Source organism: Coloeus monedula (genome assembly GCF_965178545.1).
Source record: "Coloeus monedula genome assembly, chromosome: 9".
Lineage (NCBI taxonomy): Eukaryota > Metazoa > Chordata > Aves > Passeriformes > Corvidae > Coloeus > Coloeus monedula.
The window spans coordinates 8,139,940-8,154,323 of NC_138789.1; the positions used below are offsets into that span (position 1 = coordinate 8,139,940).

At 46.7% G+C, this 14,384-nt stretch overlaps 1 protein-coding gene across 1 annotated transcript; it reads left to right on the forward strand.

Moving 5' to 3' along the window:
• Positions 1 to 3,488: 3,488 nt before the first annotated feature.
• Positions 3,489 to 6,412, forward strand: RGS2 (regulator of G protein signaling 2; the record flags this gene model as incomplete). The annotated part of the gene is made up of 5 exons (XM_082286835.1): positions 3,489 to 3,595; positions 3,751 to 3,852; positions 3,954 to 4,015; positions 4,874 to 5,040; positions 5,420 to 6,412. 5 exons carry the CDS (start codon positions 3,489 to 3,491, stop codon positions 5,612 to 5,614), a joined length of 633 nt encoding a protein of 210 aa, XP_082142961.1. The 3' UTR covers positions 5,615 to 6,412.
• Between the last annotated feature and the right edge of the window lie 7,972 nt (positions 6,413 to 14,384).

Below are 14,384 nucleotides of genomic sequence, written 5' to 3' on the forward strand. Positions count from 1 at the left end.
ACTACCATGCAAAAGCATGTTCTATCCTCCTGGCTTTATGAAACTCAGCTATAAACTCTGGACCACTTTTCCTGTGTCCTACAAGTCAAGCAAAAGAAAGAAACAAGGGTTGGCATTTCACAAAATGCAGACACAGATTTAAGTATCACTCAGTGAGAAGAACTCACTGGGGACTTCAAAAGATCAGCGTAGCTATTGCGACATAGAACGTAACCGAGATGGAAAAATCCCAATCTTCTTCCTGGGATGTTTACTGCCTGTGTTACAGTCCCCCTGTACATCCAGCCATCCCTGGTGCCCGCAGGAATTGTATAAGCAGAAAAAGAACAGAACATTCTCAAGAAAGGCTCTGAAAAGCAAAGTGTGATCTCCAGGGTGAGCGCTTGTGCCATTAAATGTCTGACATCAGATTTTGCTGCAGGCGATGGCAAATTTGTCACCGACTTCAACAGGAAAGTTTGGGCTACAGGCTCCCTCCTCCCACCACTTTCCCTCGGCCTTGCCCCTCGTCAATGAGATTAGTGGGACAGAAATAGATGGAAGCTTTAAGGAGGACGAAAAGGAAAAGCTTGGGCATTATATTTGCGTTTGTCCTCAGCTACCAAGAGCTTCCCTGTTTCCAAAGGGCAGAGGTCAGCACACCCACAGGCAGATCTGCAGTGCTGCTCTGGGCACTGCTTGGAGTCACTCAGCCCCATTCCCAAGGAAAGGAATCACAGCTCGGAGACGCTAATTTTCCAGCAGCACTATGCTCTGTGCTGCGCTAACACACCTGAACCTGTGCTGCAATTGCAATCTGGGGCTTTTCTTTAAAACCACAATTCCTAATTTTCCTGAGATTTTCAATATACTGTTGCAAGAGAGAGTGCAGGACAGAGCTGAGATGCCAAATCTCCTATGCCCATTCAACGTATGGTGCCACTGGTGTGAAACAGATTCCCCATCAGAAAGGCAAGCTAACAACCCGAGCCATTTTGCCATCTTGCTTTGAAAAACCAAAAATTGATAAAATGAAGTAATGTTTGGGTTTGGTGCCTTTAAAACTGCTCAGTGAGCCCAAACATTCTTGCAGGCAGTGCAGCCACTCAGGGCCACTTCATGGCCACTGCACCTGGCGAAGCTCTCAAGGGGACAATTTTGCTGGCCCCCTGCCAGCAGCCTCTTCCCTGCCATCCCAGCCCTGACTGAATCCTTGCACAGCATACTGGCGGCATTGCAGGAGCTCAGATGCCTTTTCTTGGTCTTTGAACATAAATGGAAAACACATTTTATCGTGCAGATGTGTAATTGATGTCCTGAAAAAGTGTCCCAGCCAGAAAACACACCAGAAGCAAGAAAGTATTTTGTAGTGTCTCTTTTACTGGAAAACACAACCTTAAAAGTATAATAAATATATAACCCAAAATATATCTAATGCAGCCGATAAAATTCAACTTTAAATAGTTTTTAAACCAAATGTTACAACAAGAATGTTTTATAAGGTCATCTAACCTCACACTTCCATATTCAGCTTAATTTTTTACCTGCTTTTTTTCCACTTGTGGAAGATGTTACACATGTTATAACTGCCTTCCTTAACTGGCGCTTCCATTTCATGGGTTTCTGAAAGAAGCAATTAAAAAGTTTGAAATAGAAAGTATCAGATAAATACGTGATTCATGCTGCAATTTTCCATATGCTGGCTACTGCCAACTTTACAACTTGGCAGATGCTGGGAATATCCCAGCTCTACCCTTGCAAGCCTCCTCTAGGATCACCAAGAAAACATTTTGTCAGGCTTCAAACATCTGCAGGATCTCTGGTGTGCTACAGGTAAGCTCCCAAAATGTAATTGCTTAAGCAAACCTTCCTGTAGCTTGCTAGACTCTGAAGTTTTCCACTTGCCAATAGCTGGCACATTTTCCCCCATTCATCTTTGAGAACCAGGTGAAAGAAACTCGAAACCAGCATCCAAACTGGGGAAATCTGCAAGTCGGGTGGCAGGTGGGAACGTGCTGTTCTCCTTTGCAGATCATTTGATCCTTTGCAGAGGCTCCAGCGTGGGGAAGGCCCAGGGCTGAGTTTCCCAGTGTTTTTCAAGGCTGCCTGTGCCAGGCTCGCACGTGCGGGCAGTGTTCCCGAGTGTCACAGGCTGTCCCGCAGCCCTGACATGCTCACAGCTGCACGGCTCGCCTGGCCCTGGCGCTGCAGTGACAGTGGAAGCACTGGAAGGCAGTCAGCGCACACCCATCCATCATCCAGGCACTGCCTGCCCCGCTCTTCACTTTGGCAACTTCACCCCACAAAGTTTCTGGAACGGAGGCTTTTACAGCACTTAGAGCCTTACTCTTTCCATTCTTTCTCCTATGGTAAGCGCCCTCACAATAATTGCCCTTTAGAAAACGTACATATCATATACAGGACTAAGAGCTACCTGTTACAAAAATCATTTAAAGCGGTTTGGTAAAATTTATAGGCTGGAACTTTATTTTCCTATCAGATCATCAATATATACTGCAAAGTACAACCAGCAGCACTGAAAAGTCGTTTAAATGCTGTCACAAATTAAATGGCATTCCTTTTCCACAGACATCTCATTTAAAGCAAAATGCTTTTGTGCAGCTTGTGAGTGTTCAGCTAGCAGAGGTTGTAAGGCTACAGCGATTACCTAAAAGGATCAGACATTTATGCAATGTGATTGTGTTGAAGTCAGCCGGTGCTTTTGAGAGTCAGTCTCTCTGAACACTGCTTTTTGTGGCAGGAAAAAAAGGCTCTAGGGTACTATGGAGAGGAAGACACATGCACAGAAAAGAGCAGAAAAGCAGAGAGAAGTTAAAGAGAAACTCACATAGTTCCTAAATCCAAATTCTTTGGACATGATACCCTCCAGCTGGACACTGCTGTGAAGGACCACATGGCCTTTTCAACAAGCTGAGGGCTCGAGAAAGGCAGTGAAACTTCAGCTTCCAGTGCTAGGGGTAATTTACACAATTCACGGGTAGGTGGCAACACTGCACAGAGCTAAACCCTGTGCAGGCGCGGGGTGGAAGGGATCCACAGCCGGGATTAGCAGAGGGGCCGCACCAAAAGCACCGTACGCTCAAACTTAGGGTTACTTCATTTTTTGAAAATACGGCTAAGTCCTTCCTCTTTCGCGTACTGGCCACACTCAAAAATCTGAATAACCTTAACACAAACACCTCCAGAAGAGCAGGGTATATTTCTGGCTGACGGAAAGGACAGCCAGCCCTTTGCCGGTGTGACACGCCAACAGATTTCCAAGAAGGAGGTGGGGGGGTGGGGGGGGTGGGGGGTGCGCGAAATACGGAAAAACAAAATAAAGGGGAAAAAGAGACGTGATGCGGAGGAGAGGCAAATTTTGCTATACTGGGAAGACAGGCAGGCGTGCCTGGCTCGGTGCCGCCCGCAGCCCAGCCCATCCCGGCCGGCCCCGCCCGGCCGCAGGGCCATAAGAGCGGGCGCGGCGCGGCGCGGCGCGGTCGGGCGGGATGCAGAGCGCGCTGCTGCTGGCGGTGCGGCACGGCGGGCGCATGGAGCGGGGCCGCCGCCGCAGCGAGCCGGAGGAGGCCGACAAGGGCAGGATGAAGAGAACGATGTGAGTCCCCCCGCCCGCAGGGAGGGGAAGCGAGTTCCTTGCCTTCAGGGGCTGTGCGTGACTCCTGCTGCAGGAGCCGCCTCAGGGAAAGCGCTGCTGCCTGAAGCTCTGCGAGTTGTCATTTTTAACGAGCATCTCCCTCTTCTTTCTTCCAGCATTAAAGATTGGAAAACAAGACTGAGCTACTTCCTGCAGAACTCTGCCAATTCTAATAAAAGGAAATCTAAGAAGGCAGGGAAACACCGCAACTACTTCAGGTAAGTTGTGAGAAAGAGACTTTGTTTAAGTACCTCAAGTGTTCTACAAAGGCAGTAAAGCTTGAGCAGTGTAATCTGATGTTCTCCCTCTCTTTCTGCAGACCTTCCCCTGAAGAAGCCCAGCTGTGGTCAGAAGCCTTTGATGAACTTCTTGCTAACAAATGTAAGTTTTTCATCAAAAAGTAACATTTGGGAGCAAAGGGATGGAGAGGTTTATACGTCTGTAAGAGTTTGCTTCCTTCCATGTCAGTGTTGTAGCTCTCATGTAAAGAGCTTTGGTTCTGGTCTTGCAAGTTAAATGTTTTTAACAGTTCAAAGCCAAAATACACAGAAGTGGCTTTTTTTAATTGTAAAATAACAGTAACACAAAGAATACCTCATTGTAGTAGATTTTTTTTTTCTTGAAGCCATTGTAGCTAGAATCATACCTATCAGCTTGGCTTTGCCAAATGGGAAAAGGGCATTTTTTCCCTGAGCTTGTATAACCAAGGCAAACGCTTTCCTGTAATGTGGGAAGGATTCTGCAACACAGGTTCAGTGATCTTGGGGTTTTACTGTAGCTCTACAAGAAGCAGCATTCAACAGCAAAGCAAAAAGACTAAGAAATAATACTACTATTTGCTCTTTGAGCTTGAGTCATCATTTCCATTGAAAGAATATTCCAGAGTACTGTAGCAGTCATATTTACTGCAGTGTAAAGGTTAACAGAGGAGACCTTATCTTGAGAGAAGTGGATTTTTTTAATGTATTCTCAGGCATCACAGGAGGAAACATATCAACTAGAAATAGTTTCATTTTTTGTGTTTGCCTAAGAAACGGCAAACTCAAAGTAAAACCTGCTTTAATGTTGAAGCATTAATTTGTTCGCAAACATAAATTATGGAAATTTTTTATTGCCATTATATCACTGAAAATAACAGACCTAGAGCAAAACATTTTGGTAGAAACTGATGTGACCAACAGGTAAAATCAAGATTCCTGAAATAGTTAATTGATGGCAAGTATTTTTTTCTTTGCTTAGATGGTCTTGCTGCTTTCCGAGCTTTTTTGAAGTCTGAGTTTTGTGAAGAGAACATCGAGTTCTGGTTGGCCTGTGAGGACTTCAAGAAAACGAAGTCACCCCAGAAGCTGACATCGAAAGCAAAGAAAATCTACAATGACTTCATTGAAAAGGAGGCTCCCAAAGAGGTAAAGAAAACCTGGTTAAACATAAATGCTCTGTTCTGTGAATTCTTACAGCCGTTATTTCTTGGAACTCAGGATACAGATATCAAACTGCATTGTTATATACCTCACTGCTAATGTCTGGGTCTGAGTGCAGCTGCCTTTTCACTGAGGTGGAAAATGGCACAAGCATCATTGCAGAGAATTTCCATTTTAACAGAAAAGACACATCTGAACTACTTTTGGCTTTGTGCAAAAGAAGAATTTTCTTTTTTAAATTCTCCATTAATTTGACCCTGTAGTAATAGGATCTTGCCTTTTTCACCCCTTCAGAAGTTGTACTGTATATTACACTTAGTTGAATTCCATTCTCAGTAGTAATGTTCCTCTTTGTGTATTTCAGATAAACATAGACTTCCAGACCAAGAACATGATTGCACAGAACATTCAGGACGCCACCCATACCTGCTTCAGTGCGGCGCAGAAGAGAGTTTACAGCTTAATGGAAAATAACTCCTACCCACGCTTTTTGGAATCTGAGTTCTACCAGGAACTGTGCAAGAAGACACCCATCAGCAGAGCAGCCCAGGGCACATGAGCGATGGAGAGGAGGGAGAAGCAGCCTCTGGACTGGTGAGGAAGCCAAGCCACAGCTCATGAGCAGCATCCTGACCTGAAAGGCTGAGGCACTGAGCGCTCAGTCTGTTTGCCACAGTGCAAGGACAAATCCTGACTTTGATGCAGAGCTGATGGCCCAGAGTGGTGCTGTTGGAGGGTGTTCAGGGGAGATGGCAGAAGTGTGCCAGCCACTGCTGGCACTGCCCTTCTCTGCCAGTGCTGCAGTGAGAGCTGGCTGTGCGTTAGACCGAAGTGTGCTGTGCAGGAGCCCTTCTGTCACGGCCCAGGAGCGATGCGGCAGGTCCGGACAGAGCTTCCTTCTTGTGAACAGAAGCTGCTCTCTGCACTGGGGCAGTGCTGGGAACTTGAGTAATTGGTTGCCTATTTATTTTTCCTAAACATCCCCCAGCGCTGCTGTTGTTGGTGGCTCGGTGTGCTCACACCGGTTCTGTTACTGCCTCGAGCTGCCAAGGGCTGTGCTGGGTTTCTGTGCAACCTCCTCACAGTAACAGCACTGTGAGGGGAGGAAGGGATATAATAACTCAGTTCCCAGAGGAACAGGTTCTGCAGCTAAAGTATGCAGGGCTGGGTTGTGTCAGCAGGGCTGTGTGGGGCCAGACTGAGGGCAGAACTTGGCCAAGGCGAACAGGAGCTGTATAGTATTATATTTATATGTGGATTATGATTGTGTTCAATGCTGCAATGTCATAATTCTGTCTTGAAGACAGCAAGCTTCAGTGAAGTTTTATTGTTTTTAATAAACTATTTTGATACAAAGCTTCTTTTGTTCCCTAATTTGTGTTGCACACACAGATACTCTGGAATCCAGTGTCAGACAGTGTGTATAGGGACTGTGGGTCCTGGGTGAGATCTTAATGGGGCTAATTTTAAAGCAGTTAGTTCTTAATCTATGAGCTGAGTTGTTTGGGTTTTATCAACAGAACAAAAACCTTCAGAGCTTGAAAGCTTAACAAGGAGACATGTTCAACCACATCCTCTGTCCCAACATGTCTGTGAAGCCAATCTCTAAGACATGCAAGGCACACATACAGCTACACATGCTGACAGATCAAACAGAGCAGCAGTGCTGCTGCAGGGCACAGGATGCCATTGGGATTACAGGTACCCATAGTACTGCACTTGTTCCTGCCCAAGATCTCTGCTTCAGAAAGGATTTAGGAGGACTTTAGTATCACAAAACCTAAAGTGCATAGTCAGGAGAGGCAATAGTACAATACAGGTGCTTGACTCTCAGCTAGGCGACAGTTGCTTGTGGGAAAGTTACTGCTCCTTGTTATTCCATGTATTATTTTTTCCCCAACCCAGTCCGTAGTTAGCTTTGTGTCATCTGCACTTCAGGTCTGCTCAGGGATTGGCTCTAGGTATTTTGACTTCAATGCTTGTTTCAGAGTTTTCATTGCTTAGTTCACATATATCCACAGCAGTCACTTCTATAACACTTCACTTTTCCAAGCATCAAGAAAATTCTAACTATGGGATTTTCAATTACACATCCAAAAGTTGTTCAAAAGCAACTCCTTCAGGTCTGTATATATGCATTGCAAGTGGGGAGCCTATAAGAAAGATGGAGAGGCTCTTCCCACAAGAGCAAGGAGTGACACAAAAAAGGGGAATGTATTCAAACTGAGAGTAGATTAGATTAGATAAGAAGGAAGTCCTTTGCTGTGAGGGTGGTGAGGCTCTGGACCAGGTAGTCCAGAGAAACTGTGGATGCTATCCCTGGAAGTGCCCAAGGCCAGGCTGGACAGGGCTTTGAGCAACCTGGTCTAGTGGAAGGTTCCCTGCCCATGGTAGGGGGGCTGGAACAAGATCATCTTTAAGGCTTCTTCCAACCCAAACCAATCTATGATTCCATGAGGATTCTCCATATAGTAGACTCCACATGCACACACAGAGATATGCATATCTGTTATACTGGCTCAATACACAGAAATTAATTTGGTACAGCCCCCACCTTGCCATAGCCCTGTTTCTGGGGCTGTGAGAGCTGGCTCTTTTGCAGCTGCATTTGCTGATCAGTTAAGTCCACATAATGAAAGCACAAGAAAAACTCATCCCAATAATTTCTTGCAATGTGTTTTTTTTTTACTAACAAGGAAAATGAGATTTGGGCTAATAATTGCTTTTGTAATATAACAAAATAATAAAAATAGCAGAAGTAGGCCTATTAAAGACTCAGACCTGGTGCTGGAATAATTCTGTGAAGATTGAACTGTGCCAGTTTGGGATGTGGTAATTAACCACTGCTGGTGTCTGGTTTTAAGGAAAGAAACATTTCTAGATTCAGCAGGTGCCTAAACTACTTCTAGCACAGTATGTAGCGGAAATTAAGTGGGGGTGTAAGGCCCAGCATCCCTGCCTGAGGCTGCCCTGGAGTATTTTAAAAATTTGAATCATGAGCACTGAGCATTAGGAAGGCCATGCAAGCAGCTCTGCAGCTGCCACAGAGTGTGCCACCAGGGTGGCAAAGCAACCAAGCCATGCTGAGTCCCTGGCACAGTCTGTCTGCAGCACCAGTGAGCCCTGGCTCCAAGGCCAAGCTGTGCAGCAAAACAACCTGGTGTATCAACAGGAAAAAAAAAATCTTTTTAGTAAAATCCAACACACAACGTTCCTTCCAATTACTGCTTTTCCATTTTTAATCAGAGACCTGTTTTCCCAATTCCTAGGAGTAAGCTTGATCAGAAAACAGAGTACTCCAGACATACTGGGAGCACTGCAACCTGAGATATTGCTATGAACATTTCCTGTGGAAATAAAACCCCAGTGATTGCTTCAAGAGATGCTGGTTCTGTCCTCTGGGCAGCCTTACAGCTGCAGTTAAAATTGGTACTCTGGTATCAGTATCCACTGGCAACAATAAATAAATAATAAATAATAAACTGCTCCTGCCCCCACAGCCCGTCCACATTCACACACCCCCAGTCCCACCGGGCTGCCCTCAGCCAAACACACCATGATGCCAGGGACAGGACTGGCATGGGAACAGCAAGGGGAGGGTGACACAGCTGGGGGCCTGCAGGACAAGGTGTGGGCGCTACTCAGCAGCTGCCCAGAGCACCGTGCCTGTTTTAGCTTCCAGCAGGTTATAAAACTGCTCCTGCCCACATTCCCTTTGGGGTATGGGCTGGAGCTGCCCAGGCAGAAAAATAAGAAGGGATGTCAGTGAATAGCTGCAAAGGAGCACAGAACCTGGACAAATCTGTAAACAAGCTTATATGGAACAGACATGCTGCAAAAAGCTGAGGAGTGAGAAGTGGGCAACTGTAGGAGGCCACCCCAGCAGCTGGGCGCAGCCTCCAGCCACACAGCGAGCCCAGACTGACCCCAAGCAAGTCACTGCCAGCCCATGCCCTCCTAACACACCTGATACTGCATGTGGGTCTGAGGATCTGGAATTGCTGGAACACCCCAGCAAATCTGGAATAACAGCAACTTCTAACTATCCACATATCCCTGTTTTTGAACCACAGTGTCAAAATATTTGGTGCTTTTCCTAGCCGCTAGAGGCAAGCAGTTTCCCTAGTTGTGTAGTGCAACAAAGACACCTTTATGACAATGAAGAGAAATGCAAAATTGCAACTGGAGTCTCTCTAGTAATTCCCCAAACAAGAACTTAATGCAAAGACTACACAATCATTTTTAAAAAAAAGTAAATCTGATTTTCTAAGCCAATCACATGATTTTGGGAAACTAGGTCAGGAGTTTCAACTGACCACATCCAGCAACAATTTGGGCTTTGGAGGGCTTGCCCTGACACCACAGCATAGGACAAGCTGAAAGAGAAACCTCCATGCTGCCAAAATGCATCATGTAAATGCATTTAACCTCCTAAAGCACAACACCAAGGCTGCTGACCCTCATCAAGTGCTCTGTGGCCCAAAGACTGGAGAGGGTGAGCTCAGCAGTGAGGATGATTCACCTCTCCAAGAGAATGGGAAAGCAATGCCATGCAATAAACAAATGGCAGTGTGGGGATCCTGCTCCATGGGTTTGTGTATTGTGGCTGAGAGATAAAACCAGACTATAAATACAATCAATCTGCTTCTCCACTTGAAATTGCAGCTCTCTCTTTGGAAAAGGGGTCACTAATGACGATTTAAAGGGCTGTATAGGCACGGATGTATGCGTGTGGAAGGGTTTCTTGGATGAGACTTTGTAATTTGGCAACTTGAACAGAGAAGAAACGTGACCTTTAGAAGTAGTTCAAGGATCTTAATGGATTTTTTCCCCCCTAGATTTAATTTACTTGATTCAAGAGGGAAAAACTGGTCAGAAGATGGGACAGCATCCCAAATTCAACTTCCTTCGGGTGACAAAACATTACCAACAACTCTTCTTTATCCCACCAGCACACATAACATGTGCCAGGGAGCAGCAAGGGTTCTACATCAATCCAAGGTGCACCCCAGAGACAGGGCTGGTGACAGACCTACCTGCAGTGTAGGGAGCAAGAGCTGTATGGGAGGCTGCACCTACAACAACATGCAGAGGGAAAGAGAGGGACCTCAAGGCTGAGCTTAAATGGGGCCCCTGCCAATGGGCAGCAGGTGGGGATACAGGAGGGACTGGTCAGGGCAGTTAAACCCATCAGTGTCCTCAGGGTCCTGACACAAATATGGAGATGTCCTTTTTTGAAGGTTCCTGTGCTATCCATATGAGCCCATCAGCTCAGACTGTTTCTGAGGAGGCTCCACAGTCGGATTTGTGGTGAACACCCTCAGCAATTGGCCTCATTCAGTTCTGTAGCTGTGCTAATTGGCATTACCCTGAGTGCCCTGACGGGGAAATGAGGACTGGCCAGCCCAGGGAAAACAGTCCCGCTGTTATCCTACGTAGGAGTTTCGAATGTGAGTCCTTTGGCAATCTTTCATTAAAATAATCATTTAGATCAGAGTTTCCAACAGCTACAAAGTACCCATGAGCAGCAATTAAAAAATGTTCCATTAAAAATATTAAATATTCCATTCAAGATAATCTAATTGACATAAATTAGTACTTATGTTCCCCAGCCAGGTTTCCCACTTGGGATCTCATGGAATAAGTTGTGTTTCTGCGTTACGGATTTAGACTAGAGAGCAGCTCGGTGGCTTTTTGGATGGGAGCCTGCCTTTGGGCTTCCAGGGACGTGGGACTAATATGGTATTTATAGGGCTCGGAAAGTCGGCTGTCCAATATGGAAAAGGCATTCAGGAGCAGAGCAGGCTATTTAATGAGCTGGTGTGTTTCTTTGCCTTTGGGGGTGTCCAAGGGAAATGGGAATACCAGGAGCATGGCAGAGGGGCTGTGCTGGCACCCTCTTGATTTGACTATTGCTTTTAAAGGTCCGTGGGATTACTGGGTTCCCTGGGACCAGGCGGAGCTGATGGGGCTGAGCCTGGGAGGCAAAGGGACACTGGGGGAGAGCCGTTCCCAGTGTCCCAGGGCCATCACAGCTGTGGCATGTGCAGACCTTGGAGGGTTCCCCGCTCTCAGCAGGCTCTGTACTGCGTCAGGGAGATTCTGTGCCGCATGTGGCTGCCCTGCCTGGCACCTGCCCAGCCTGAGCACGGCTGTTTGCAGAGCTGAGCTGTCTCCTGTCCTTGGATCCTGCTGTTTGCTGTCCCTGATACCTGCTGTGGGCTGGGTCCAGGCGTCAGAGCATGGGGAGGAGTGACTGCCAGGCCAGACAGCACTCTTCAGCTGCCTTCAGTGCCATTGGCACACCAAGATGTCATTTTTTCCCCTTGTCCCCTGCGCAGGCTGCTGGCTTTGGGAGCAGGGTCCTTCTGTTTACAAAAGGAGAGGTCAGCTCACTTGGCAGCAGCAGCCCTTCAAGACAAAAATGCCAGATAAATGTGCAGCGTAAATGGGTCACAGTTGAGAGCTGAGGCAGAGATCAGCCGTGACTTCAGGAGCAGAGAGTCACAGAGCTCTGTGGAGGTCAGGGTGGAGTGACGCAGTGACACGATCCCACTGGCTGCAGCTCTGTGATGCTGCAGAGATTATGCATGTTGCAACAGGCCTGTGTGATGCCTGTGTGAATGCATAGGTCACTACAGCAAATATACAGAATATTCCCAATAAAGGCTCCTGGCTTCTTTTTGTTGGAGGGAAAAATGAGGTGCTGTGCAGAGCTGGCTGTGAGAAGCTGAGTAGCTGTCTTGTAGCTGTTTGAGGAAATACGAGAGCCCACAATTTTCCTGAAGTGTGGTGTTCTGAAACACAAACACACTTGTAAACAATTTCTCCTTTTGTGTGTTTCCTTTCAAAAACAAAAAAATCACAGTGGTATAAACCCCACTGTGCTCTGGAACAAGCAGCCTTTGCACACCAAAAAGGTCTCTTGGTGTGCTCCTGCCCTGTAGCTTTTGGAGAAGGTACCTACACCTCACACTTCAGCAAATCTCTTTGTATGTTTTTTCTCAAGGTTGCTAATTTGGGAGAACCTCCTGAAAGGGGTTTTCACGTGCCTTCCCTTTTCATGGCTGGAATAGGAAGAACTATGTTTCTTTATCAGCTCTCTTGGACACCACAGTTAATCTCTTTTGGTAGTTTCATTCCTGTGAGAAAACCAAACGTTTATCAGGGCAACAAACTAATGACAATGCTTAGCATCGAAAGGAGCAGCAAGCAGCAACTACATGATTTGCAGCCCACATCCTGGCTAATGCACCTGTCCTGCAGCATGCCTGCTGTATTTAACCCAGACTAATTATTACGTAAAGCCTACTTGAGCAAAGTCAGTTTTTTATAGTGTTCATCAAGGGTGTGAGCAAGGTGTCGGATCTGGTGCCAAATAACCCCAGAACTCCTGCTCTGTGCAGAGATAAGAGTTTGCAGAGGGAAAACCAGCTCGGCATTGCCCAGCTGACCACCAGTGCTGCACCCAGGGGTAACCAGAGCCCTTCTCCAGCCTCCTTTGAACAAGGGGCTGGACATCCCTGGTTCATCCCCATGGCCTCACTCTGTGATAGAGGTAGGGAAACCAAAGCACTGATTGTTAGTTAAGGAACATAAATAAGAGCTAGAATGACATATTAGGAAATACTAAATACATCTCCTCAGCTTTGTGCAAGGCAATTACACCAATCTACAGCACCCAGAAGATTTTAGTTATATATATATTATATATAACTAAGTTATATCTTGCAGTATAACTGAAACAGCAAAGCAGAGATTATACCCGTAATCAGGTTGTAATAGCCAGCTCCCAAAAATAGCACCTAGAAACCCTAGAGGACGGTGAGTCTCTCTGAAACACCCTGAAGCAGTCACTGGCACGCTTTTAGAACAGCAGTATGAGTCCAGCCCAGCAGCCTAGCCTAATTACAGGAGCACCGGGATTTAAGACGAGCACCCTTGGCACAGGAAGTGGCTTCCTTAGGGAAGACAGAGCACTCCCGCCACACCAGCCACGTGGCTGGCAGGATGGACAAAACAGGACTTTGCAGAGGATGGCTGGCCACTAGTGAGGGGAACAACCTGCCCAGCATTTGCTTCAGCCCCATGAATCACCACTGAATGAAGGTTTCTGGGTCAGGTTCAGGATGAGAGTCATCCCCTGTTCCCACATGAACAGGTAGAATTAGCATAGACTCAGAGAGCAGTCCCTGTGGAACATATTTTCCACTAGGAAAGAGTAAGTGACTAAAAATGATGACACTCATCAACATGGCAACAAATTAGGAAATAATGTCCAAAGATGGCAGCAGCTCCTCCGAGTAAGCGCAGGATGGTGGAGCATTGCCCTGCAGCTGCCTGGTGGACTCAGGCAGGTGCTGCTGGTGACAACCAGAGGACCACGAATCAATGCCACCAGAAACAAATATGAGGGGAACAAAGTACTATTTACAAGCAAAGAACATATCAGCTGCAGGGTTTGCATGAGGTCTCAGTGCCATGGACAATAGAGGAGTGTGGAAGAACTGTCACTAAGGAAGCATGGAAGTAGGTGATAGCAGACTGGCAGCAGATAGGAAATATTCCTTCCTTTAAATCAAGGGGAGCTTGAGTAGGGTAGAAATGATGCAAGGGTAGAAATGGAACTGCTTTGCTGACAACAAAGCATAGCTTGTGCCTGTGGGAATTAGTGTGGCCCAAATTACTTTTTCCTGGAACAAGCCACTTGTAGAACTGACACAACCACAAATGAATACACAGGGTTATTTTAATAGCGGTTTACCAAACCCAGCCACATTGGAGCAGCTTCTTTTAAATCTCAACACGTTGTTAACATGTGTATCAAAGGACCTGGAGTGACATCACCAGCTGGGTGACAGCTGCTTGCTCACATCCTCCCCAGTCCCACCACACCGGGGGACTGACAGGCCACAGGATATGCCTGTGCTGGGACAGAATCAGCATTCCTCAGTGAGCTTTCCATTGGGAAAGGATGGATTCAGGGAATTCTGCTCGGCCAAACGAAGGATATGGCTCTCGTGTTACGCTGTGCTCTGACGTACCAGGAGCAGCTGCTTTCCCGAGACCAGGACAGTCACATTGTCACACTCCCCCGCCCCTGCACGTCCCTCGCTGCCCTTGCATCTGATTTAGCAGCTGTGCAGCTGCTGTGGAGCTGGATGAGCAAACTGGTCAGGCAGGAAACTGTCCTTTTTTTGGTGAATTTCTTTTCCATGGAATCAGACCACTGATCCAACTTAGCCTGCAGCCACGCAGATGCTAAACAAGGGTGACAGGGAAGAGAGGGACACACTGGTGAGACATGGCCTGAGATACAGGAAGGTGTG